Consider the following 27591-nt stretch of genomic DNA (forward strand, 5'->3'; position numbering starts at 1 on the left):
TGCAGCAAGCAGTGTATTTTATGGGAAATTCAATTATCGCTCTTTTAGTTCAGTAAGACTTTCCTCCAAAGTTAATCGTTTAAAAATTGTAAACTGCTGACAACTAAATATTGGAACATTTATTTGCGTTTCCTCACTATCCTTACATTTTTCAACCTGGTGCAAAGAAGGCATTGAAATCAAAAATACGAGTAGGTAATGCGTTGTCAACAATAATTGTCACGCGTCATTTGAGTATGAATAAAGACAACCGTCAATGATATTACTAGCAAGATATATAATAATGGCACGTGGAAAACCTACTGATCCAAAAGTTCGAGAAATTATTATTCATCAGTATCATAAAGGGAAAACAATGCGTGAAATTTTCAATGAATTCAAACGATTGTAGCAACAACTACTGTGTTTAATATAATTAAGAAGTATGGTGAAACTGCCAAGATTGATGTTCGCGGCAAAAGCTCAGGCCGTCCAAAAGCTGTTTCTCAAAGGAGTGTAATGCATTTGATTAGAATACGTCTACGAGAAGTAACTGCTAGAAGGAATAGAGAAACTGGGATGAATGTTTCCAGAGAAATCTGTCACAAATATATCCACAAAAGCGGTCTTAGTTTTATAAGGTATGTTTGATAAGTTCTTCTTTGCGACTTAAATTTTCTATTTTTTGATTTATTCGCGTAGGTCAAAGAAAAACCATTGTTGACGGAAACTCAAAAACGGAATCATTTGGGGTACATTTACGTTTGGGCTAAATCAAAACTTTTGTAGAACAAACATAACTGGGACAAACTTATCTATAGCGACGAAAGCAAATTTGATGTCTATATGGGAGATTATCGAAAGCGTGTGATTCGCGAAAAAACGGAAGCATTCAAACAGCCAAATATCAAGACATTCTGAACATTCGTTTCTACCAAGCGCGGCAAAGTTATATCCTTCCGGAGATTTTACCTTTTAGCAGGACGGAGCCTCATGCCATACGGCTAAATGTACCAAAAAATGGATGGGAGAACATGACATTAAAGTTTTGTCACATCCTTCTAGCAGCCCAGATCTTAATCCAATAAAGATACTTTGGCACAAAATAAAACAACGCATAAGAAATAACCCTCAGCGTACTTTGCCACAACTACGTGCTAAATTGCAAGAAATATGGGATAATTTTACCCCTGAATTTTATTCAAACTAAGAGCGATGTTACGCCTTACTAATTTTTATTTTAATTTGTTAAAAACCTCTTGTTCCAATATTTAGTTGTCAGCATTTTTTGAATATCAAACAATTAACTAAATAGTAAGCAACATAAAATATATAAATAAACTGTAAAAATAATTCCATACATCATAAAAAATGTTGTTCATTTCATATTTACAATTAAAAAAAAAATAAAATAAAAGAATTTCCGTAAATTGGTATTGTAACAAAAATTATACTTGGCAACCCTGTTACCCATTTTGACGTAGAATGCTGTCAACGGCTGTCATATCGACATCCGCCATTGTCATATTGTCTATCCAGCAATGCACATGTGTGTATCTACATAATGTTGTTTTTTTTTATTAATTTAGTCTATTGTTTTATTTTAATCGGATTACACCGCATCAAGTAATGTGTTTTATGGTTATTTACCTCAACCTCTGCGTTGCAATCTATTTACAGTAAAGTTATTACGAAATGATCCCTTATTTCTCAAAAATCACATCCCAATCGTAACCATCCCCTTAAACCTGGCGCCCAACGTGGGACCGAGAATAAACATTATTTCGTAAGTGTTAGGTATTAAAAACTTTCGTAAGCTTTTAATACCGTAGATTTCGCTGTAAGTATTTTTTTTGAGTCATTAACCCTACTTTCACGACATGGCACCGTCCATTTCGCGCGGTTTTGGCCTGCCCATGCCGGCATATCGATTTTGCATCGACGTGATCATGATAGTACGGAAATCGATTCATTTCGATTATTCTAGCGAATATTTGTTGTTGTTGGTCGTTCTACGCAGTGTTGCCTATGTCTAACATAATTTCGTAGTTCTTCAAATTTTTTTTTGCCAAATGTAAAATTTTATCCAATTTGTTCGGACTTTCAACTAAAATATATAATTATACAACTTTTTCAATAAAATAACTTTTATTGCGTATAATTATACAACTTTTTCACTAAAATAACTTTTATTGCGTATAATTATACAACTTTTTCAATAAAATAACTTTTATTGTGTATAATTATACAACTTTTTCAATAAAATAACTTTTATTGCGTATATAATTATATGACTCTTTCAATAAAATCTTTTTATTGCATATAATTATATCCCATTATCAATAAAATAATTTATTGCGCATAATTATATACCTTTTTTCAATAAAATAACTTATTGCTTATGTAACCATTTTAGTTTTACAATAAAATAATTTTTATTGCATATAGCTGATAGATATTTAGTGATATTTGGTTGTCTGTTACATCTTGAACAATGACGAAAGCCAATTCACAAAATCCTACAGGAGAGTATTCTGCTTCTGCTAGCTTCTTTTAGCAGAAACTAACAATTTGAATAATCGCCCTCTTACCAATAAGTGTCTTAGGTTTGAGTGGTTGCGCATATGTTGATACTGGAGCTAAATAAATAGCTAGAATTAAGCTATACAATCATTTTTTAAACAAAGGTCTACACTATGTTTCCAAGGAAATGAGTTTGGTGCTTGCTGACGGTGTAAGCCGCACAGTAACAGCTCATATTTTTGAATGTTTGGTTCTCCTATTAGATAGATCCATACATACAACTTTTGTTGCATTTCCTGAGCACACATCAGCTAAAACTCTTCTTGGCATAGACTTCTTAAAAAATGCTGATATTATTACATATTAATATCCCTCAAATGAAATTCTCATTTGCTGATTCTCCTAATGTTCAACATAAATTATTACAGGAACCTAACTCCTGCGATGCTTCAATTAACCTTCTTAAACTCACTTTATGACAGGACGAAGCCCCACAATTAAATACTTCTGAGTGTAGTACTTTATAATGCTTGATAAATCAGTACAGTGGTGTTTTTATGGAACATAATAAACCTACACCATTTGCTGAACATTGTATTAATTTAACCAGTGATATTCCAATCGCTGTGCCTCCTTATAGGACAACTCCTCAGAAAGCAGAAATACTCAAAAATGAAATCCATCATTTATTGAAAATGGAAATCATTGATGAATCTGACTCGCCTTATGCTGCACCTTCTGTGCACGTTCCTAAAAAAGACGGTACTTTTCGCATGTGCGTCGATTACAGACGCCTCAACAAAACAACTGTACCAGATAGGTATCCTCTGCCGAGGATGGACGATCTGTTGCATGCGACAACACAGACACTATTTATGACAACACTAGATTTGAAAAGTGGTTATCATCAAATGAGTGTTCGTCCACCAGATCGAGATAAAACTTCTTTTATTACTCCTTTTGGTATTTTTAGATTTAATCGTATGCCTTTTTAGGCATAATATTTAGATGATATTATTCTATCTAGTTCGTTTGAAAATCATATTAACGATCTAACTAATGTGTTTTAAAGATTGCAAGTATTTAAATTGTGTGTAAATAGGGCGAAATGTACTTTTGTGCGCTCTTCTGTCAAGCAAGTATTTAGCGCACCTTCTGACGCCCAATGGGATCGCTCCTGATCCTGGGAAGATATCAGCAATTGCTGACATGCCTATACCACGCAATGTTAAACATGTTTTATCATTTTTACAAACTTGTAGTTGGTTTCGACGTTTTGTGCCAAATTTGGCAGGTATATCCAAACCTCCTTCAGACTTAACTAAGAAGAATGTAGCTTTTGTTTGGGGACCGGCACAAAACCAGGCTTATGAAACTCTTAAAAGATTGCTTACGCAAGCTCCTATTCTGCAATAAGCAACTTTTACAAACTCTTTTATACTAAAAACAGACGGAAGTTCGTATGCACTTGGCGCATGTCTCCTCCAGGGGGAGGAAGAAAATGAAAAGCCGATAGAGTATGCAAGTTGCTTACTCACAGCGGCTGAACGTAACTATAGTACCGCAGAGCGAGAAGCTTTAGCTATAGTATATGCAATTAATCAATTACATGAATTAGTCAGACATGAATGAGTTACATGAATTAGTCAAATTATCCATGGCATACGTATGAAAATAAGCAAAGCCAACCCATTAAAGTTATGGTCAATAAGTTACATCATTCAGCCAGTAAAGATTCGATCATGAACGATTTAAGTAATAAAGGATTCAAGATAATAGATGTCATACCGAAATTGAAATACAAAACAAAGCAACCACTAAATATGTTTATGTTGGTATTCAGAAATGACGAAAATATTAACAGAATCTATGAGATCTCAAATATCATGAGCGTAAAACTACAAATACTTCCGCTAATAAAATCACAATTGGTACCTCAATGTAAAAACTGTCAGGCATATGGACACATACAAAGTTACTGTGCGTAAGAACCAAGGTGTGTCAGCTGCACAGGAAAACACCTAACAGCCAAATGTGAGAAACCCAAGGACGCAAAACCTAAATGTGTCCTCTGTGGAAAAGGGAAAATCCAAAACAAGAACTTATAGCATGGTAGCAGCTGGTAAAAGTAACGAAGAAAACTACAGTAGTCAAATAGATCTGAAAATAGAACAAACACTACAGAAAATATTAGAGATTAACTAACCTGGACGAGCGTATAACCAGAATAGAATATAGCACCAAAAGAGCTATACCTAAAAGACTTGGTAATGGCGGGTAGTTTACGAATAGTAGAATGGAATGCAAATGGCATCTTGAAACATCAGCAAGAACTACAAGCGATACTAGATATAGAATAAATAGACATATGCCTCATTTCTGAAACCCATTTTACGAATGAGTCATATATTAGATTTAGGGGTGATAAAACTTATCATACTACTCACCCTGATAATGCAGCCAAAGGAGGTAGTGCAGTAATAATCAAAGAAAATATTATGCACTATCAGGAAATGGGATACTTCTTCTTCTTAGAGTGCCATATCCCTACGGAACGTCGGCGACTACCATGCTTATAATATTTTTATACTGATCTCGGTCTTGCGCTACGTGTAGCAATTGGTCCGCTGTCAAACCTGTCCACTGCCGCAAATTCCTCAACCAAGAGAGTTTCTTCCGTCCTATCCATTTCTTTCCTTCGATTTTACCGTTGAGAATTAGCCGAAGGAACTCATATCTTGGTCCTCTGATTATATGTCCAAGATATTCTAGTTTACGCCTCTTAATAATATTTAATAGAGTTCGTTGATGTCCCATTCTTCGAAGAACTTCTTCGTTTCTGGTTCTGCTAGTCCATGGAATTTTTAGTATCCTTCGATACAACCACATCTCAAACGCCTCGATTTTATTCATGATATCGGCGTTTAAAGTCCAAGTTTCACATCCATACAAAAGTACAGACCACACGTAACATCTTGTAAAGTTTTCACGGATTTCCAAATTTTATGAGTTATTGGATAATAGAGGCTTGAATTTTTGAAATGAGTTTCTTGCCTGTTCAATTCTACATCGAATTTCGAAGGATGGATCTAGATTTTGGGTAATCCAACATCCAAGGTATTTGAATCTCTGAACTCTCTGCAGCGGTTGTTGGTTTAATATCAGTTGGGTTGCGCCGATATCCACTTTACTGGTCACCATGTATTTAGTTTTATCGATATTTATCGACAGTCCCCAATTTGTGCATTCCATGTCAACTCTATTGATTAGCTCCTGCAGATCGTCGATGTTTTCAGCTAGAATCACAGTATCGTCGGCGTACCGTATATTGTTAATTATTTCTCCTCCTATGATAATTCCTTTTTGATCTTTTAAAGCTTCCCTAAATAGATTCTCAGAATACACGTTAAAGAGAGTGGGAGATAGTATACAGCCTTGTCTTACGCCTCGTTCAATACTGATTGGCTTTGATTCTCTGTTGTTGGTATTAATAATGGCTGTTTGGTTCCAGTAAAGTTTGGCAATAAGTTTGATGTCTTTCTCATCTAGTTGGATGCTCTGCAAGGCGGTAATTAGTCTGGTATGCTGAACGCGATCAAATGCCTTTTCAAAATCAATGAAGCACATATATATAAATGGGATACAGAACTAAAGAATTTCAGGCCACATCAGTAAAAATTAAATGTAAAAACTATGAGGTAATCGTCACAGCGGTTTACAGTCCGCCAAGACATGCCATCAAAAAAAATCAATATGTAGATTTCCTGACCAGTCAAGGACATAGATTTATCCTTGGAGGAGACTTCAATGCAAAACATAAGCATTGGGGGTTACGAATGACTACCATCAAAGGGAAAGAATTTTTGGAAGCAATGAAATATATAAAATGCGACGCAATATCAACGGGAAAGCCAATATACTGACACAAATAAAATCCCAGACGTTATCGACTTCTTTGTAGTCAGAAATATTTCAACAAATTATATAGTGATAGAAGAGGCATTGGATATGAACTCGGACCATTCTCCAATTATTCTCACACTCAGTGACACTGTTATCAAAAAAGAAAGCCCCCCTAGACTTGTTAACAAAATACTGACTGGAAAAGTTTCCAGATAGACCTTCAAGAGAAGATTAACCTCCCGGTTCCATTAAGAACCGTTGATCAACTAGAGGCAGAAGTAGAATTACTCAATAAAAATGTACAAGCTGCTTGGAACAACAGCACGAACAGTGTCGAAAGAATAAAAGGAAATAACTACCCGAAAGAAATCAGAGAAATGATACCGAAAAAAGAAAACTGAGACGCAAGTGGCATCAGTCTAGAGCACCAGTTGATAAAATTTTTTTATTACTTCGTGGAATATAGGATACAAGAGTTAAATTCTTTTGGAAGCTGAACTTACTTGTTTTTACTGGTCGACGAATGTTCACAAACTCCGGTGGGGTCTCTCTTTTTTTTGTCATTGTAGCGGTAAAAAAATTGTCCATGGTAACATTATGTTTGGTGCCTCTTATAGGTTCGCACAAACCAGGAAGCAAGGCAATGTTAGCAGTATTTTTTTCATAAGGTGCATTCGGCTGCTTACCAACGTATACTGCCATTGACGAGTTATAAAACATTTTCGCGTCTACAAGAGCATATACTTTTATGTCATATATCCGTCGTTTGTTGGGCATATAAACCCAAAACTCACATTTACCACGAAATCCTAACAAAATTTTGTCTACCGTTGTAAAATGGGACATTCAGTAATTATGTGGTAGGTGAGCAGTAAAGATGTCAAAAATTTCTCCAAAATAAAACTTCATAAACTCTCGTTAAATTCATAAATTCCAAATGTTAAGGGCTTCTGTTTTTTATTTTGCAACTCCTGTCATGGTAGACACTCGCGTTAAAATATTTTCTGATCTGATACACTTATCTTTTCCGAGAAAATATGGAATTCTGTAAACAGGGCCATTTTCTTCGAGATTTTCATTGGAACTATTTTCTTCAAATTCTTCCCCAGTGTCAGTATTGTGGTCTTGAGTTTATAATTCGTCAAAAACAATCCTCATCATCGTGATCGTTTTGTATTTGTTTGTAACTTCTGGTTAGGAACATTCATTCTGTGCGATTGGTATTATTTGTTGCTCGTGAAGCTGTAAGGCATAAGCTCAGTGGTCAACAATTAAAGAAGAACAAATAACTAAACCTCCATTAAATTGGAATTTTCTATTATATTTTTAAAAATATTCCTAATCTTATAGAAAGTACAAATAAATTCACTATTGAACAATATATATTTGTATATACTAATAAATTTTGAATTACTTCACGTTCTATTATTTTATATAGCACATTGTTGTATGTAGGTATATTCAATTTCACTATATACCTTCATTACAAATTCAAAAAATAACATTTTTTGGTGGAAACCAAGCGTTTCAGCGTAACAAAATCTACGATTAATAAAATGGTGACCGCTTAATCAGCCACTTAATCAGCTGGTGATAAGTTAGTTAACGCCTGCGGCTGTCATAAATAATCGTAAGCCGCTTGAAAGCACTGGGTTCCGGTGAACGCAACCGTTTATTGTGATAATTGATATCAAAATTGCTCTAGATCCCTTTTTGAGTCATGTACCACATTTTTTTATTATTTTTGGTAGATACCACTTAATTGAAATGCCTATGTATATAGGTAATCTAACGAACTATAATTTATATACTGAAATTTTAAGGAATGGATAAAATAAAATTCAAGAGTAGGTAAATGTTTTTGAGGTTATATTTTTAGATTTTATATGCTTAGTTAGAATAAAATATTAATTAGTTAGAAGGTTGTGCTTTAGTATTTCCACATAACTTATTAATACCTGGTTCGGCATTAGGTACTCAGATATAATTGGAGATCAGGCTTTACAAGTTTGTTTCTGCGTAAGTTCTTAATATTTAGCATTGTGGAAAATCCATTCTCGAACAGTTATGTTATCTAAAAGGGTATTAAGTATTTTAAAGCGCGTTTTGCAAGAGAAGGGAAATCAAAATTCTTGCCCAAAATTCACCAAGGACCCATTGTTTAAAATCTAATTTAATTCACCATCACACGACAACTCAATCAGTTTTTCTTGTTCAATTGCACTTAAAACCTGCGTCGACGACTCAAAAAGAAAAGGATTTTGTATCCATTCAAATTCCAAATAATTTTCGGTGAAATACAAATGTACAGAAATATTTGAAACTGCGAAGATCGCTCATGTAGCAAATCAAGCAGAGGAGACTTCAGTTGAACGCGTTGTTGCAAAGAGTACTTAAACATCCATTTAAAAACCATTGTTCAAGAAATCGTGACTTTGCGATATTGCCAGATAAAATCGTCGAACAGTTGTTTATTAAGAATACATTTATTATTTTTTTTGCACAATCGCGTGAAATTACGTTTTATACACCATGTTTTAAAATTTTCGCAAGAGGAAGCAGAAGGAAAAACACTACTTATCGAGTTACATAGGATACAAGAACGGGTAGCTGCTTTGACAGGTAAGTTCATTGTATGTTTAAACATATGTAGCAAAGAAATAATTATATCAATTATTTTATATTTGTTTTGTGTTCACAAGTGTTCTGAATATTTTCGACTACCGACAAAATATAGGTACAAAGATTTATTTTTGTATAACATTTCAAATAATTAAATCAAACAAATTAAACGGATACATGTTTGCAGGTGTCAGTTTATCCCGTGTAACAAAATGGCGAAAGAAGTTCGTGACATTCAGAATAGACAAAGCTCTGAACTTCAAGCACCCAAGAAACGACACGAAAAATCGTCCAAAATTAAATTAGATGGATGTGACCAAGGTATATTACGCAGGCAGATATACACTGTTACTTATTACGTCTAATATTTCGACTAAAAATAAAAATGTAAAAGCACTGTTACGATAATTATCCTGGCCTAAAATAACCGTAAATATTATGACTAATGCTGTTCTGTTTTTAGATTTTACGAGAGTATTCTATTAGCCGGCAGAAATTTACCTGAAGGGACCTTCCAGAAACGGTCGAGCCGATGTAAAAATACCCGTTTGCCTTACCGTTATAATTTCGCCGCTAATCGAGAAGGCTGTTCGATGATTCTAGCGTAAAGGCAATGGCATATATAAAGGACATTTTATTTGGAAGGGACAGTTAATAAAGAAGAGTCGCGCTCGCGATATTATTGTTACGCTCGCCTACTAATAAATTATTGTATATGTAGTGATAAATAAACTTATATAAATCATCGTGCCTTTTAATAAATTAAAGTAGGAACAATATAATAAATTAGTAAAGACATTATAAATTAAAGACATAACAATTAATAAATTCACAACAAATGGTGTCAGAGTGAGATCGAACATAAATTAGACTTATAATAATAATACAAGTGAATATAAAATAAATTGTGAAAATGGCTACGATTTATGAGCTGACAGTGACTAATTTAAGAAGACATCTTGAAGACAGAGAATTAGCTTCTACCGGAAAAAAGGCTGAGTTAGTCCAACGACTAAAGAACGCTTTGCTAGAAGAAGGACTAGATCCAGAGACTTATATATTTGAAGATGCTGTCCTCTCGTCGATTTCGAAAGTTTCTTCTGATGTAGCCAAAGTTTCCGGCGACATCGCATCATTAGAGAACAAAGTTTCCGACGATATTTCGAAAGTGTCTTCTGATGTAGCCAAAGTTTCCGGCGACATCGCATCATTGGAGAACAAAGTATCCGGCGACATCGCTTCTTTAGAAAGCAAAGTTTCTAACGAGATTTCTTCTCTGGAAAGCAAAGTTTCTGCTAACATCTCTAAAGTCACTTCTGAAATATCTGCTCTTGACGATAGAGTGTCTTCGCTAAAAAACCAAGTTGCTGCCGATAAGTTGGCCTTCGAAGAAAAGATTAAAGAGATGGAAAGGAAGATGGAAGAAACAGGGACAGCAGAGAGAGGTAACAATCCGATTACAGTGGAGATAAAAGAAGACGAGACGAAATTTAAGTTGGAGACACGGCCGAAATTTGAAGGAAGTGGAGGTTCTATTCATGTTAAAGTCCCAACTTTCGACGGAAAATCATCATGGAACAACTACATGAAACAGTTCGAATCAGCCGCAAGAGCAAATGGATGGTCTGAAAAAGAAAAGGCTGTAAACCTGACTATCGCTCTTCGAGGAGATGCCTTAGATGTGCTTCAGACCATAGCCGTAGAGGAGACCGATGATTTCGAACAACTGAAGAAGAGGTTAAATATGCGATATGGCCACGAACATTTGGAGCATGTATATCAGTCACAGCTTAAAAATCGTAGACAGAAGAAAGATGAGGCTCTTCAAGAATATGAGGTAGATATTGCCAGATTAGTACGATATGCTTATCCAACAGCTCCCGAAGACATGATGGAAAAATTGGCCGTTCAAACATTTATTGATGGTCTTCGTGATCATGAAATGCAGAGAACACTGCGATTAGCTCGTCACAAGACGCTGGTTGATGTCCTATCCGCCGCCCTCGAATACGAGTCAGCTACGCAGGCCTCTGGCGGGTACAGTAAAGTTAGGACTGTAAAAGAGGAAGGAGATGAAGATAAACTTGACCAGCTCGTTAATATGATGAAAAGCATGACATACAAGAAAACGAAGACCATCAGATGCTGGAATTGTGGCGAAATAGGACACGTACGAAGCTCCTGTAAGCACCCTAGGTACGACGCAAATCAAGAAACTCACCATCAGGAAAACTAGAACGGGTCAGCCTTAGGGGGGCAGCTTCGACCCAAAACTTTTCCAAAGACCCTCTCATACTAATAGCTTCTTTGAAATGTCGTGAAGATAGTGTATATGTAGATGGAGACATAAATGGTAAAAAGCATACGTTGTTGGTGGATACCGGAGCGACCAGAACCATTATACGCCCGACAGTTATAAACAGCCGAAAGAAACTGTTACCAACGAGGTTACGACTTCGGACCGCTACAGGTGAAAATGCCAACATTCATGGAGAAATCCAGGTACAATTGGGAATTGGGGCAGAAAAGTTTGTCCATACTGTTATAGTTGCTGACATCGAAGAGGATGTTATATTAGGAATGGACGTAATGAATATGCATGGATTCCAATTGGATTTTAAGAATAAGGTAATCAAAGTTGGCAACGAGGAGGTATTTCTCCATCCACATAATGACAACACTGTGCAAGCAGCCATTACAGAAGATACAGTCGTGCCTGCGAGAAGCGAAACGATCATAGTAGCGCGACTACAGGGAATTGTAGACGAAGGGAGACCTGTTATGATGGAGCCTTGGAACCACGACGATGAGGTTGGCCGTGGAATCATAATTGGAAAGGAATTGGTGACTTCGGCTAAAGAAATTCCTGTGAGACTTATCAATGTCAACGACTACCCAGTGACCATAAAGAAAGAGACAAAAGTAGGAACTTGTGTACCTGTGACATCCATAATTCGTCAGGCGACAACATCTGATAATTCCAACGACAAATTCGACCAAATGGTTGCAGTTGCAGGACAGTCTCTAAATCAGATGGAGAAAAGGAAATTAAGGGAATTTCTTCGGCAGTATCGTGATATTTTCGTACCGAAAGGAGGAAAGACGGGAAGAACTACCGTTGTTAAGCATAAAATTGATACTGGTAATGCTAAGCCAATTCGTCAAACAGCTCGACGATTACCACAGGCGAAGAGAGAGGAAGCTGAAACGATTGTTCAGGAAATGAAGAAAGACGGGGTGATAGAACCTTCTACGAGTCCATGGGTCTCTCCGGTGGTCCTGGTTAAGAAGAAAGACGGAACGACGAGGTTCTGTGTGGATTACCGTTTGCTGAACAACGTTACCAAGAAAGATAGTTATCCTCTGCCTCGGATCGATGACACATTGGACACATTGGCTGGAAGTAAATTGTTTTCTACTTTAGATTTGAAGTCTGGATACTGGCAGGTAGAAATGGACCCAGTCGATAAAGAAAAGACAGCCTTCACCACAGGATCTGGATTGTGGCAATTCAACGTTATGCCATTTGGACTTTGTAATGCTCCTGCGACATTTGAGAGGCTTATGGAAAATGTGTTGAGAGGGTTATCTTGGAAAACATGCCTGGTTTATTTAGATGACATAATCGTCTTGGGGGAGACATTCGAAGATCATTTGAGGAATTTAGAAAACGTTTTTAATCGACTTAAAGCTGCCCAATTGATGCTAAACCCCCAAGAAGTGCTATTTCAAGGTAAAGTCAATTATCTGGGTCATATAGTCAGTAAAGAAGGAGTGGCCGTGGATAAGGGAAAAATCGATTCCATTAAGAAATGGCCAAAACCAACTGACAAACATCAAGTGAGAAGTTTTCTTGGACTATGTACTTACTACCGGAGGTTTATTAAGAAGTTTGCAGATATCGCTAAGCCATTAACGCGACTTACAGAGGAAGCAAGAGAATACCGCTGGGATATAGACTGCCAAAATGCCTTTGAAACGTTGAAAAAGCATTTAATAACAGCACCAATTTTGGGGTATCCACTGCCAGAAGGAGAGTTCATCTTAGATACGGATGCAAGTAACGTGGGAATTGGAGGAGTGCTGTCTTAGATTCAAGGAGGACAGGAACGAGTCCTCGGATATTTTAGTAAAGTCCTTTCAAAACCTGAGCGGAATTATTGCGTCACGAGAAGAGAACTTCTGGCAGTAGTGAAATCAGTAGAGCACTTCTATCAATACCTCTATGGAAGGAAGTTTTTAATCCGAACCGACCATGCCGCCCTTAAGTGGTTGATGCAGTTTAAGAATCCAGAGGGTCAGATAGCCAGGTGGATCGAACGACTCCAAGAATACGATTTTAAGATTGAGCACCGAGCCGGAGTTAGCCACAGAAATGCTGATTCTCTTTCCAGAAGGCCATGCCCCGCAGAGTGTTCCCACTGCAACAAAACGGAATCCAAGGAAGCAGCAGTGCTAAGAACGACGATTGTCAACGACGACTGGACGCCTACTAAGATAAGGGAAGAACAAGAGAGAGATCCAGTTATACAGAAAATCCGAAAATGGAAAGAGGAAAACCGTCGACCACCTTGGCAGGAAATATCAAACCTATGCTCAGTAGTTAAGACGTATTGGGCCCAGTGGGACTCATTTATCATCGAAGATGGCTTGCTCAAACGAGTCCTGGAAAATGATGACGGTTCAGAGAAAAGAAGACAGTTGGTGATCCCAAAGAGCAGAATAGCCGAAGTACTTCGTCAGTTACACGACAGTCCATCGGGAGGGCATTTTGGTGCAAGGAAAACCCTTCAGCGAATTCGGGAACGGTTTTATTGGATGAACAGTTCCGACGACGTAAAAGACTGGTGTAAGAAATGTACTATTTGTGCTACGAGTAACGGGCCTCACCGGAAAAGGAGAGCTCCTATGAGACAATATAATGTTGGAAGCCCGTTTGAAAGAATAGCTTTGGACATTGCAGGGCCATTTCCAGAAAGTGAAAATGGGGGCAAGTACATGTTGGTAGTAATGGATTACTTCACTAAGTGGGTCGAGATTTATGCACTTCCAGACCAGAAGGCCGCCACCGTTGCAGATAAGTTGATCCAAGAATATATCAGCCGATTTGGAGTGCCTTTGGAGATCCATAGTGACCAAGGCAGGAACTTTGAAAGTGATCTATTCCAAGGAATATGTGATAGACTAGGCATGAAGAAAACAAGAACTACCGCGTATCATCCGCAATCGGATGGTATGGTAGAACGAATGAATAGGACAGTTGGCAAGTATTTGACAAAGATGGTGTCCGATCATCAGCGAGACTGGGACCAATACCTTCCGTTCTTCACAATGGCCTACAGATCTGCTGTTAACGAATCAACGGGCCAGACACCAGCCAGAGTCCTATTCGGACGCGAAATGCGACTACCTTGTGATCTAGAATTTGGGTGTCGACCTGGAGAAGATGTAGCAGGTGAAGATTATGTGATCGAATTACGAAGAAGAATGGACGATGTACATGAGTTGGTCCGTTCCCACCTTCAGATCGCTAGCGACCGAATGAAGAAACGGTACGATACACAAGCCGAAAAGGGTTGCTTTAAGAAGAACGACAAAGTATGGCTGTATAATCCCAAGAAGCGAAAAGGTTGTTCTCCCAAATTGCAGCAGTTTTGGGAAGGTCCATACCTCATCATGGAGAAGATCAACGATGTCATCTACCGAATAAGCAAGATTCCGAGGGGAAAACCGATGATAGTACACCATAACCGGCTGGCGTCTTTCGAAGGTGACCACGACGTAGATGAAGAAGTGGAAGTAAACCAAGTCCAAGACGTGTCTGACCTCACGTTTGAGGAATTCATGGGTGCCTATGGAGGTACCGGTAAGGCAAGACATGGTGTTACCACTGAAGAAAAGCAAGATCTACTCGCGCTCCCCGATGACTACTCGCTGGCCCTTACCATCCCGGCCAGTATCAAAGACGCACCAGGGTTGGCATCCGTCTTTCGAAGGAAGTTTGGTCGAGTTGCAGAACTTCAATGCCAGGTGCCAGCTCCCGGTAAAACCTTGAAACTCCAAGATGCATCACGTTACCTTTTCTACCTGGTAACAAAAGACACTGCCCGTGACCAACCTACCTACCGAGATGTGTGGGAAGCCTTACTTCAATTGAGAGAGCACGTACTAGAGTCCGACGTGCAAAAGTTAGCCATGCCAAAGTTGGAGTGCCGCCAATTAGATTGGAGGGTTATCCGAAATATGGTGGAGGAGATCTTTAAAGACACCGAAGTCCAGGTGTTAGTCTGTTGCAATCCGCATAGTTACTGGTGCGGAGAGAAAACCGTCCCTTGTCATTTTTATACAACTGGAAGTTGTAAAAGAGGGTCCAGTTGCCGATACCAGCATACAGTTCCGGTTCCAGTCCCGACAAGGTTCCAGGAGGAACCATCTTTTAAGAGGGGGGCAATGTTACGATAATTATCCTGGCCTAAAATAACCGTAAATATTATGACTAATGCTGTTCTGTTTTTAGATTTTACGAGAGTATTCTATTAGCCGGCAGAAATTTACCTGAAGGGACCTTCCAGAAACGGTCGAGCCGATGTAAAAATACCCGTTTGCCTTACCGTTATAATTTCGCCGCTAATCGAGAAGGCTGTTCGATGATTCTAGCGTAAAGGCAATGGCATATATAAAGGACATTTTATTTGGAAGGGACAGTTAATAAAGAAGAGTCGCGCTCGCGATATTATTGTTACGCTCGCCTACTAATAAATTATTGTATATGTAGTGATAAATAAACTTATATAAATCATCGTGCCTTTTAATAAATTAAAGTAGGAACAATATAATAAATTAGTAAAGACATTATAAATTAAAGACATAACAATTAATAAATTCACAACAGCACTATAGAATTGTTATCAATTTTTAACAAATAAAAAACTGAAAAACCTTTAAACCCGATTAATCTGACAACGTCCTGTAATCAAAGTTCTCCCTCGGTCTTACCAAGGCGGTTTCAGATATTTCTGTTGATCTGTACTCATTAAATTGCTTGATTATTTATCACAGTGAATCTAACAACGTAGCAATAACTTAACATTAATATTAATTTTATTATCTGTAACAAAGCGGTGGAAAATAGTGGAGTAAGTTATTTTCAGAACTTGTGTTTACAAGTTCGAGCTTCTTTATAAACGATCCAACCTTATCAATAATAACAAAGCGAGTTGTATCTTTGCCTTGTAAACCCAAATTCAAATCGTTTAGCCTGGTAACTATATCACAACTATATCACTGAGATATGCTGCTAATTGGCGTAACAAAATTTCGTCAGTAAATTTGAACTTCGGAATTAAGCTCGAATAATCCAGATTTACGTTTCGGAACACAAAAGCATAAATAGTCTTGTATTCAAAGATCTTGATTTAATAAAATTTAATGTTTTAACACGTCGTTCAGGACCTGCCTTAATTCATCTGGAATCTCTAGCTGCCAAAGTTTGTCTGTGTCTGCTACAGTGAAGAAAGACACATTCCTGTGCAACTGCTACAACGGCTCTGTTTTCCTGTCATTTCACGTGCATTATCTCTGAACATACCCCCGCGCAGTTCAGCCAAACCATTCACTTTATTAAGTATTTCTACTAATGTTCTCGTACAAGGAAGCGATTCGCAAATAAGAATTCTTCTGTATTTTCATTTCCGTGTAAAAGGCGACATTAGACTGTGACGATCTGGGCAAAATTTGTTACATCGGTACTTTCGTCCATTTTCAAGGCAAAAAAAATACTTTGGCCATATTAATAAGATAACCTAGGAACCATTTTGAAGATTTTTGTAGCAATCTCCTTTGTAAACAGATAAGCACGTAAGTTTTTGTTAAATTTGTTATTATGTTATTTAGTATGCTTCTTGTGCAATCTGTATTTTTGATAACTGTTTGTTTGAGACAAAAATAAACGTTTGATTTGTTTTTCTGATCCATTTTTTTGTTTTTATTTAGAAAAGTCTCCCAACCCTTGTATGTATTCTTGATTTTAGGGAAGAAGAAATTTTCTTTCTTTTTCCAGCAGGAAGTTTTCTTCGAAGCGGCGTCCGAATTAAAATAGCTAGAGGTAACCTTGTCTGCCATATCTTGTTTCATTTTGTCCACAAGATTTATGTAAGTACCCCTTTATTTCATTTTTTTTGTAGCTGCCCAAATCCGAACCCTTGTCGTTCACTTATTCACGACCCCAGCTCTCCAGCTAACCCCTGAGTGCCGTTCGCATACGTTTCGATTTATTTTGCTTGCCCTCTCCTGACCCCCATTAGTTTCTGTCCCCAATTCTACCCCTATGTTCTTATCCTGAGGTAGGCAAAATATAACGTTACAAAATGTCTTTGGCAGCTGGTAAAATAAGTCTTCAATTAATGGTAAAATAAGTAATAAAAAAATTAGCTTAATATTTTCGTTACTTGAAGAAAACGCAACTATTATCTTCTGTTTACCTTTAAGTAGTTTAACTTCTTTCATTTAAAAAAATCTAGCGGTTTTTCTGATAGGTTATGTGTTTCAAAGACCTTAAAACATATTACACATTGCGGCCGTGGGTCTTCGTTAACATCGACAAAAGAAAATCGCATTTGTAAATAATTTGAATTATATCGTCTAGTACCGACTTTTTGTTTTTTACGATTTAAGTTTAAATCGTTTGTAACCATACTTGAAGTACATGGTAAATCACTTGTTTCTTAAACAGAACATTCTTCTACAGTTTCTACGGGCTCTTTAACCATTTATCCATTACTTACTAATTAACTCAAATACCTACTAAACGCGATTTGCGACTACTCCGCAATTTCACAATCAGCGTTACCCGCTTGAGCAGCGTTTCGGTTATGCTCCCGTATTCAAGTTTTATATTCACCTACTGAACTTATAACGAAAATTCTCTTTTAATTTTTTTTTGAGTTATTTTATGCGATTTTGGCGGTGTTGAGAACTGCTGCTGCTGTAGAACTTTTGCCAGCTATTATTACTTTACTGTTACTATTATTAGATTACTTTGAGTAGTAGTTGTAATTTTGTTATACAAAAAAATATTCTAATTTGGGTGAAAACAGATAAATCAAGGGTAAATTTTGGCATACATTCTGTGAAATATTGGGCTTGCTTGTTGAAACTACTCATGTGAAGACTATTCAAATCAATATCTAAAATTCAATGACTGCAATATCGTGGATGGTGTAAAAAATTGAATGTTATTAAAATTTCAATGTTTATGTTACTATTTTTATTTTAGATCTTTCGTGGAGGGAGGATGTAATTCAGAAAACATTACCTGAAGATTTTTCTAACAATGAAACGCATATCCAGCAGCACTCTACAGAAAAACTACGTAAATGTGATATTTGCTCCAAGTCTTTTTCTCGAACAAGTGATTTAAAAAAACATTTAAGGATACATACTGGTGGAAAACCTTTTAAATGTCAAATCTGTTTTAAGAAATTTACTCTAAAAATTAATTTGAAAAGTCATTTGAAAATGCACACTGGTGAAAAACCTTTTGGATGTGAAATTTGTTTTAAGCTCTTCCTTCGAGCAGGTGATTTGAAAAAACATTTGAGGACACACACTGGTGAAAAACCTTTTAAATGTGAAATTTGTTTTAAGCAATTTACTCAAAAATGTAATTTGAACACTCATTTGAAAATTCACACTGACGAAAAACCCTTTGAATGTGAAATTTGTTTTAGACAATTTGCACATGGACACATTTTAAAAAGTCATTTGAGAATACATACAACTGAAAAACCTTTTGAATGTGAAATTTGTTTTAAGAAATTCTTTCAAGCAAGTGATTTAAAAAAACACTCGAGGGCACACACCGCCCTCAAAGGTGAAACACCTTTTAAATGTGAAATTTGTTTCAAGCGAGTTGCTCAAAAATCTAATTTAAAAAGTCATTTGAAAATTCATCCTGGTGAAAAACCCTTTGAATGTGAAATTTTTTTAAAGAAATTAACTCAAAAATGTAGTCTCAAAAGTCATTTCGAAATGCTCACCGGTGAAAAGCCTTTTGAATGTGAAATTTGTTTTAGACCCTTTACACATGGATATATTTTAAAAAGTCACTTGAGAATACATGCAATTATAAACCCTTTTAAATGTGAAATTTGTTTTAAACACTTCTTTAAAGCGAGTAATTTTAAAACACATTTAAGGACACACACTGGTGAAAAAGCTTTTAAATGTGATATTTGTTTTAAGCAATTTGCTAACAAATGGAATTTGAAAAGTCATTTGAAAATTCACACTGGTGAAAAACCCTTTGAATGTGAAATTTGTTTTAAGCAATTTGCTCGAAAATATTATTTAAAAACTCATTTGAAAATGCACATTGGTGAAAAACCCTTTGAATGTGAAATTTGTTTTAAGCAATTTACTGAAAAAGGTCATTTGAAACGCCATTTGAAAACACATACTGGTGAAAAATCCTTTTAATGTGAAATTGGTTTTAGACAATTTGTAGATGGACATATTTTAAAAATTCATTTGAGAATACATCCAATTGAAAATCCTGCTGAGTATGAAATTTGTTTTAAGCAATTTGCTCAAAAGTTTAATTTGAAAATTCACACTGGTGAAAAACCCTTTCCTTTGAATGTGAAATTTGTTTTAAGTAATTTGCTCGAAAATATAATTTGAAAAGCGATTTGAAAATACATATTGATGATTGGAAATACATAAAGGCGAAAAACCCTTTTAATATAAAATTTGTTTTAAACAATTTGATTATTAACAAAAAGAGAAATCAAACGATTTCTACCTAGCGAAACCGAATTCAAATTTTTACCACTGTGTTTCTTAAAACTTGCGAAACAAACAGCTGGATAAATTACTCGGCAAGGGAATCTCAAATTGCATTCCACATGCCGTTCATGTGGAAGTGGTAGGAGTGGCTATACCGTTCTGAGGAGACCTAAAGAGGTCGAAATACGTACAAGCGGCTGTCGCTGCCCTGCATCAAAACAAAAATCTAATACCGTCATTATGATAAATTTGATTATTCCTTACGAAATCCTATCATAATAGAAAATAGTTCGTAAGGTCTGACCTTTAATCCTAATGTCAGGTGTCCGATTCCATGACAACTAGCTCCTAGATTCCTGCTATTATCCTAGTGTTCTGTCCATTCAGACCTATGTCATTAAAAACATCGATTCACTTGTCGTCTTTAACAGTGTCAAAATGTTTTCTCATAGTCGACAAAGCAGGTAGGGGAGTGGTAGGAACACTGACACGCAAAAATTTTAATGTTACTTTAAACTTATATTGTGCCTCTACATTTGGTATATAAAGAAGAACTGAAAAATCATTTCGTTTTTTGATAAAAACTAAAGTTAACACCTCAAAAATATTAAAACTAAAAATTACTAAATGTCAGTGTACCTTTCAATGTGAGAACACTGAGACGCAACAATTAACATTATTTTTGGAAAAAAGATCCTGTTTTCACATTTAGCGCTTATTCTTAAAAACGATATTTCAAAATCATTTTCTTTTATTTTAGACAAGATTTTGCCTACATAGTATGTCTTTTGCTTAGAGTTAAATTCAACACGCACATAATTCCCATTATTGGGACAGCGATCAAGATCTTCGAAACAAATTGGTTCGGGATCTTCACCAATAAAATCCTATCCTCCACTGGAATCTTGTAATTTCAACTCATTTTCAACTTGCTCTATCTAATACGCGCCTAGTTACTTTTTTCTGTTTCGGTGTTTTTTCTTTAGATTTAATCAGTTCCGTTTTTTTCGGGGTATCATCGTCTTTCCTTTGTGTTTTTTGTTGCCCTCCCTAGATTTTCTTGTCGGAGCTTTAGGATAACCCTTAAAAACTGTTGGGCTAACAAAGGTTTTCGTGGTATCAGTATCATTTGGACCTGGATTTTCTACATCTAGAGATTCATTTATATTTTCAGCAGCAGCTTCAACTGCAACAAGTGTCCTGTCTGTCACAAAAGTTGACAAAAAATCTTCTTCAGTGAAGACATGCAGATCAAATAGAAATATTCCGGTTTTTCGAAAAACTCTAATGTTAACTGGCGTCATTGCTCGTGGATATGCTGGCCCACACAGACTGCTACGTTAAAAATTGTAAATGTCTGACCTGGATGGTTCGTCATCCATGCATCTACTGTAGCATTATAGAAAGTTTGAAATGGTTTTAATAAGCCTACGTCCAACGGCTGTAATATGTTCGTACAGTGTGGCGGTATAGTTAGGATTGTAACGCCATTATTTTTACATAAATCGATTGCCTCAATCGATAAATGACTTTGATGATTATCCATTAGCACTAAAGAAGGGTTTTCTCTAGTACTACGAGTGTGCTTAATAAAATATTCATCCAACCTGTTTTTGAGGCTAGTCCTAAAGTTCCAGGGGGCGACCTGTTTATCATAAAATCTTTAAAGTGTACTCTCGGAAATACCAGAGCAGGAGGAACAGTTGCTCCAGATGCTCCAATAATACAGCATGTTGTTACGAGCGTTCCACGTTCGCCACTTGTAGTATTACTAACCTCTCGTATACCTCTTTCTGCAAACACTTTTTGGGACTTTTGAACGGTAACGATTAATGTCTCATCTAAATTATAGATGCGACTATTATCTCCAAAAACCGGAAAACGCTTTAAGACAGTTTTAAGTTTATTGAAAAACATTTCAACGTTAAATCTATTGAAACCGGTTGCCCTTGCAAGACTACAATCTTCTGGAGTCCGGAGGGATAAATTACTGGAATGACGTTTCTGAAATCCTTTCATCCAGGCAAGTGAAGCAATTTTTGATGTATGCCAGTTTGCTGGAACCACTATATTATTGTAGGCTGCGGCTTCATATGACAGTTTTCGGGTATCTTCTCTTGATAGACCATAAAACATTTTAGAACATTTAATTATATATTCGCACAAGTCGTTCTCCTGTTAGATAGTAAAAATTTGTTTTACTTTGTAATTATGGCATAAATGGACGTTCTCGTCTTGTTGATGTTTTTTACATATCTGTGGACTGTTTGGAATGATAGTCCCTTCATTCATGCTGCTTGCCGTATAGAGGTGCCACCTTGTACTAATTTAATAGTCTGTCTCATCAGATCTTCAGAGAATCTTCCGATTTGTTTTATTTTTTCTTGGCATTTTCTTTCTGTAAGAGAAAATATTTTGCAAATGATCTGGCTTATACATCTATAACGAAACAGTGAGGCAGTAAAGGAACAGTGAGACGCGTCTCACTGTTCCATCTGCTGTGTTGTCTCATTGTTTCATAAAAATTCTTGTTTGCTTCACTTCAAGGTGGTAATAGACATGTTCGTTTAGTTCTGTCGGATAATACTGAACGTAGTAAGCCCTAAAGAGTTTGTCTCAGTGTTCCGACCGTCTCACTGTACCTACCTCTCCTCTATATACATCAACATTTATATGTCGACATCTCTGATAAGAACCTGGATGCCAAATAACGCCTCTCTTGTCTTAATTGTTCTGTAGTTATTAACTGTTCGAGAAACTTGTTCGCACGTACTGGAAACATTTTCTAATTTTTTATAGGTCTTTGTATACACTTCCTCTAACTTTACTTTTATTATTTCTGAACTTTCGTTGAATTTCCCTTCGGTGTTTTTAAAATTATCTTCTAGTTTCTCATCGGTCTTTCGAGAAACTTCTTTAAGTTTTTATATTTTTGAGTAGCATCGCCGAACCAATAAATGCGAATTTGTACTGTTTTTAAGTAAATAGTGTTTGTGAAATTGCATTTTCAAAGTCTTTTAATAGTTTTTTCCGTCGACCGTCCATTTATGATCAATTTTAATACCCTCAAAATCATTGATTAATTACCCCTATTAATGAATGATTTTCTATTAATGAACGATTTCATTATAGGCAACACAACATACATTGCTTGCATAAATTAATTAAACGCTCTGTGATTGGCAGTGACCTGTGGTGTAGGCAACCAAACATATACCTATTTATATTCCCACTAAAAAAATTAAAATGAAGTAGCCGCTGTTAGTACTACCTGTCATTTTATGTCAATATTTACTTTATTGTTTAAAATTCTGTGTATTTGAGAAATCAAAAGATGGATATTGACGAAGAGTTTAATTTAACTCCACCAGAAGTAGCAGAAACTGCAAATGAAATATCTTCAAGTTTACTGCCTGAAAAAGCAGAGTGTTGTACGAAAAATAATACGCTGAATTTATTGCATTGTGTGACGAGAGAAAAATAATACGAGATTCAGAATTTGTATTGTTGACTTATTTTTCAAACATTGTCGAAAAAGGACTAATAGCAAGTTTATGGCCCAAATATTCGATACTAAAATCAACCTTAAGTTTAAAATCAAACATTGATATATCTAAATATAATAAGTTAATTATGTTTATTAAGAAAAAAGAACAGGTTATGTACCAAAGAAATAAAAAAAACTTGAAAAAGAACAAGTCCAGAAATTCATCTCTGATGCTGCTAACGACGTGTTTCTAATGATAAAGGTAAACCAGTAAATTAAGTTTATATATTTAATACTCGTATTTCATAACATTTCATTTTGTAGGTTGCATTGATTTTCGGAGTGGCTGGTGCGTTAAGAAAGGACGAACTATTGAAATTAAAAACAAATAACGTTCAAGACTTGGGGTCAAAGTTTCTTGTCACAATAAAAGTATCAAAAACACACACAAATATAATATTTACCATAGTAGATAACGAAGCAAATTCCATTCTCAATGCGATCAAAAACTATATTTCTTTAAAACCGGTACACACACCACATAAACGATTTTTCATTTTTTATAAAAATAACAAATGTTTGACACAGCCAGTTGGCGTAGGTATACGTTTTCCAAAATTCCTTCCCTTATTGCTAAATTCTTAAAATTAGAGCACCCGCATCTCTACACTGGGCATTGTTTTAGACGTTCCTCTGCCTAAATACTGTATGACAGTGGTGCAGACTTTTCAACTATTAAAAGACTAGATGGCTGGAAATCGACTGCTGTAGCAGAAGGTCATGATACTATAACAAACAAGATATGCTCACTTGCCGTTCTAATTTTAATCGACTTTGCGCATGACGTCACAGCGAGACAAAGCCAGGGGACTTGTGTGTATCTTATTTTAACGATGCATCATATGGCAAGTACCCAGTTTTAATTACCTGCTCTTTGGGGAAATATCAACTGGTCAAATGATATGAAAAATAATCCATAACTTTTTTTAATTAAATAATAATGAAAAATCTTTTATATAATTGACAGTATAATAAGGAGAATTACTTCATTAATGGAGTCTAATGTGACTAATATAAATCTAATAATAGTTTTATGTTACACTTCACACAGAAAATATGGTCTATGTATATTTGTTCCATGGAGAGAATTTCTAATGAAAAATAAAAAAATTTAACTTGCCAACAAAAATGAAAATCAGTCATTATCATCAAAAATATCATAATCGTCATCATCATCACTGTCATCACCATTAATTGTTATTATGAGTTGACTTATTTCGTTTATTTTATTTTCACCAGTCCACCAATCTTCTATTAGTTTCTCGCACTTGAATATACAGTTGCACCACACTTCTGGAGTTACAATTGAAAGTGCCTTTCGCCAAGTTTCCCGAACTGCGTCGTCGCTATAACCGTTAGGCCCAATATGGTTGTCATAATATTGTTTTGCTATTCCCCATATATATTCGATGGGATTAAACTGGCAATGATACGGTGGCAGACGTAAAACTTGATGACCGTAACTTTCAATAATCTGATCTACAACAAAGGTTTTTGGTTTTGTGTGGATATTTGCCAAGAGTAATAATTCTGATTTTAAAATATGTTGTGTAAATGGTATATGTTCCTTTGTCAACCATTCTTTAATTTTATTAACAGTCCAAGAATTCGTTGGACTTTTGTTTAATACTTCAGAATGGTAAGGTGCATTGTCTAACATAATTACGCTGGGCTCACTTAAACCTGGGAGAAGTTTTTCATGTAACCATTTTACAAACATTTCTGTGTTCATATTATCGTGATAGTCACTTGATTTTGATTTAGATGAAAATATTAAATCAGCACCTTCTATAAAACCCGATTTCCCTCCTGCATGTAAAATTATGTGTCGCTTTTCTTCTCCATCAGTATGTTTGATAGACTTTACGTTATCATCTTGCCATATTCTCTTGGTTGCACCCCTAGAAAATATCCATGTTTCGTCTAAATATATAAAATTTGCACTTCCTTCTTTTAATTTAGAATATTTTCTTAGACAGTTAATTCTTTTATGCACAACAGAACTTCTTTCACAAAGGGCTTTTCTGTTATCCTCCTTTTGAAATTTAAAACCCAAATTATGTATCACTTGCCATATACTTGTTCTGTCAATTTCGTCAAATTTTCTATCTTTTAATTCCGAGAGAATTGTATTTAAGGTCACATGTTCCTTGTTGGCTCACATTCGATAAATGGTATCACGAATTTCAAATTTTTTCCATCTGGAATATCTTTCGTTTTCAATGATAGGCGAGTTTTTCGGTGATCTTCTTTCGGCCGTTCATTATTGCGATTTTGTAATACTCCTCTTAGTTTGGTTTCACTAATTCCTAGAGCATCACATACGCGTTGTTGAACAGACATTACCGATTTTAAAGGACCGCCATTTTCTTTTTCATCCGTGAAATACTTATGTACACTACAAATTAGACTATCTACATCTAACACACGTCTAGGCATTTTTAAATATTTCCACCAAACATACAATGTCAACACTGGCAAAGAATCAATTCAACTGCAATATTGTAACAAATTTATACCTACCCTAATGTTATTTTAATGTATTTTAAAATATGACCATTAATGCAGTTTTTACCTAATTTTCTGGGAAGTCGTTTACTGCAACTGGTTATCAATGAGTCATTAGCATAATTTTGTTAATCCGAAACCCGCGTAAATATAGCGAACTGACTATAAACTGTTAACGGTAAGTATACCTTGATGCCATATCATGCACTAAGAAGTCATAACTAGTTACTTTCTGTGAAACCGTGGTTTGAAAATTAAGAAGTAATTTGTAAAATTAATTAAAGAAATATATGAATCTACGATTTGATTGTGTGTATTACAAACAAAATAAATATTGCTACAAAACAAAAATTAAATATAAAAGGCAGGTAAAATGTAAAGAATTTGAACCGTAAAGGAAAAGCGGGTCATAATTGAGACTTTATGAATATCATTTAGACATTGATTTTACAATCTTTGTGATTTTTCTTTTGCGGATATTGTAATTATCTTTAATATTTTTATTTAGAATTCGTATTTTAAAATACATTTTACATCTAAAAAAAGTAACTTTACATCTTCGCTAACATTTACATATTTTGCAGCTTCTATTAAGTTTTTTGAATAATTTTTTGTTATTTTTAATGTGTCGCCATTATAACTACGAAAAATATGTTCCAGTTCACTACATTTAGTTACAAATTCCAGTGTTGGTTTGAGTAAACCACCCTCAGAAACGTGGTTTACCCAAGTAAACGATTTATCGTTAGCGTCCGGAATATATCCAAGTATTTATTTGTTTTGTAACTTTAATGCAATGAAACCGGCTAAATTTTCCAATCCATCCCATTCCAGGTCTTTTATATTCGAATTAATAAAATGTTGTTGACTGTAGCTACAGATAGTCGAGAGGAAGTTGCTTACGATAAATAAATTAGATGATAATTAACACAGGAAACTGAATGTTTTCACCACAAAATTTATATAACAATATAATATACAAAGTCTTTACTACATCAATGAATAAATAAAAATATTATTCACTACGTTTTGAAGCACACAGGATAGCAACAGATAGAGCATTTAACTTGGCATCATTAAAGTTGTCTCGGGCTTACGTCACAAGTGTGCGAGAGAGATGCAAGGACATGCGCGTTGACTTATCTTGTTAGTTATAGTATCATGGCAAAAGGTTATATAGATAATTCTATGCATAATAAACTTGAGACAGCTGAAAATCTTTTGGGACAAAATACCACTAAACCTTGTCAAAGTACTTCCTTCAGCACCACCGCTTCTTCTATCACAGAATTTACAGAGGTCCAAGTAGACTTAAATATAAATTTGTCAAAATGCTATACAGCAGATAATCATTTATCAATACCTTCCTTTAATTTCAGTAATTGTACTATTTCGAATATTAATGTTTACAATTATAAAACTACCACTAAGGAAAATTAAACTTTGAATAAAGTTAATGAAAGCTGAAAAATTGTTGTTTATCGTTAAGTAAATAAAAATTTAAACTAAGATATCTTTATTTCTGAAAAGTACGGTCGACGGAAAAGTTTTGTAACGAACTCGTGAATTAAAATGGCGATTAACAATCTCGAACATATCAATTGTTAATTGCCCTTATTAATACACTTGTTGGTTAAATAAATATTACCGAATACCGAGCAATTAACGCCACTAACAGTTGTTTGCAAATGTTTATACAGTCTATAATAAACTTTACTCCTACT

At 35.5% G+C, this 27591-nt stretch overlaps 1 protein-coding gene across 11 annotated transcripts in view; it reads left to right on the plus strand.

Annotated features, from left to right (window-relative positions):
• Positions 1-27561, plus strand: part of LOC140439481 (uncharacterized) — a 95481-nt gene extending 67920 nt beyond the window's left edge. For all 11 annotated transcript variants that reach the window (XM_072529413.1, XM_072529417.1, XM_072529419.1 and 8 more), the window contains one exon: positions 18302-27561. In XM_072529413.1, the coding sequence (XP_072385514.1) occupies positions 18302-19503 (1202 nt within the window). In that variant the 3' untranslated portion in view covers positions 19504-27561. The remainder of the gene's footprint in view (positions 1-18301) is intronic.
• The last annotated feature ends 30 nt before the right edge of the window (positions 27562-27591 follow it).

Source organism: Diabrotica undecimpunctata, chromosome 4 (genome assembly GCF_040954645.1).
Source record: "Diabrotica undecimpunctata isolate CICGRU chromosome 4, icDiaUnde3, whole genome shotgun sequence".
Lineage (NCBI taxonomy): Eukaryota > Metazoa > Arthropoda > Insecta > Coleoptera > Chrysomelidae > Diabrotica > Diabrotica undecimpunctata.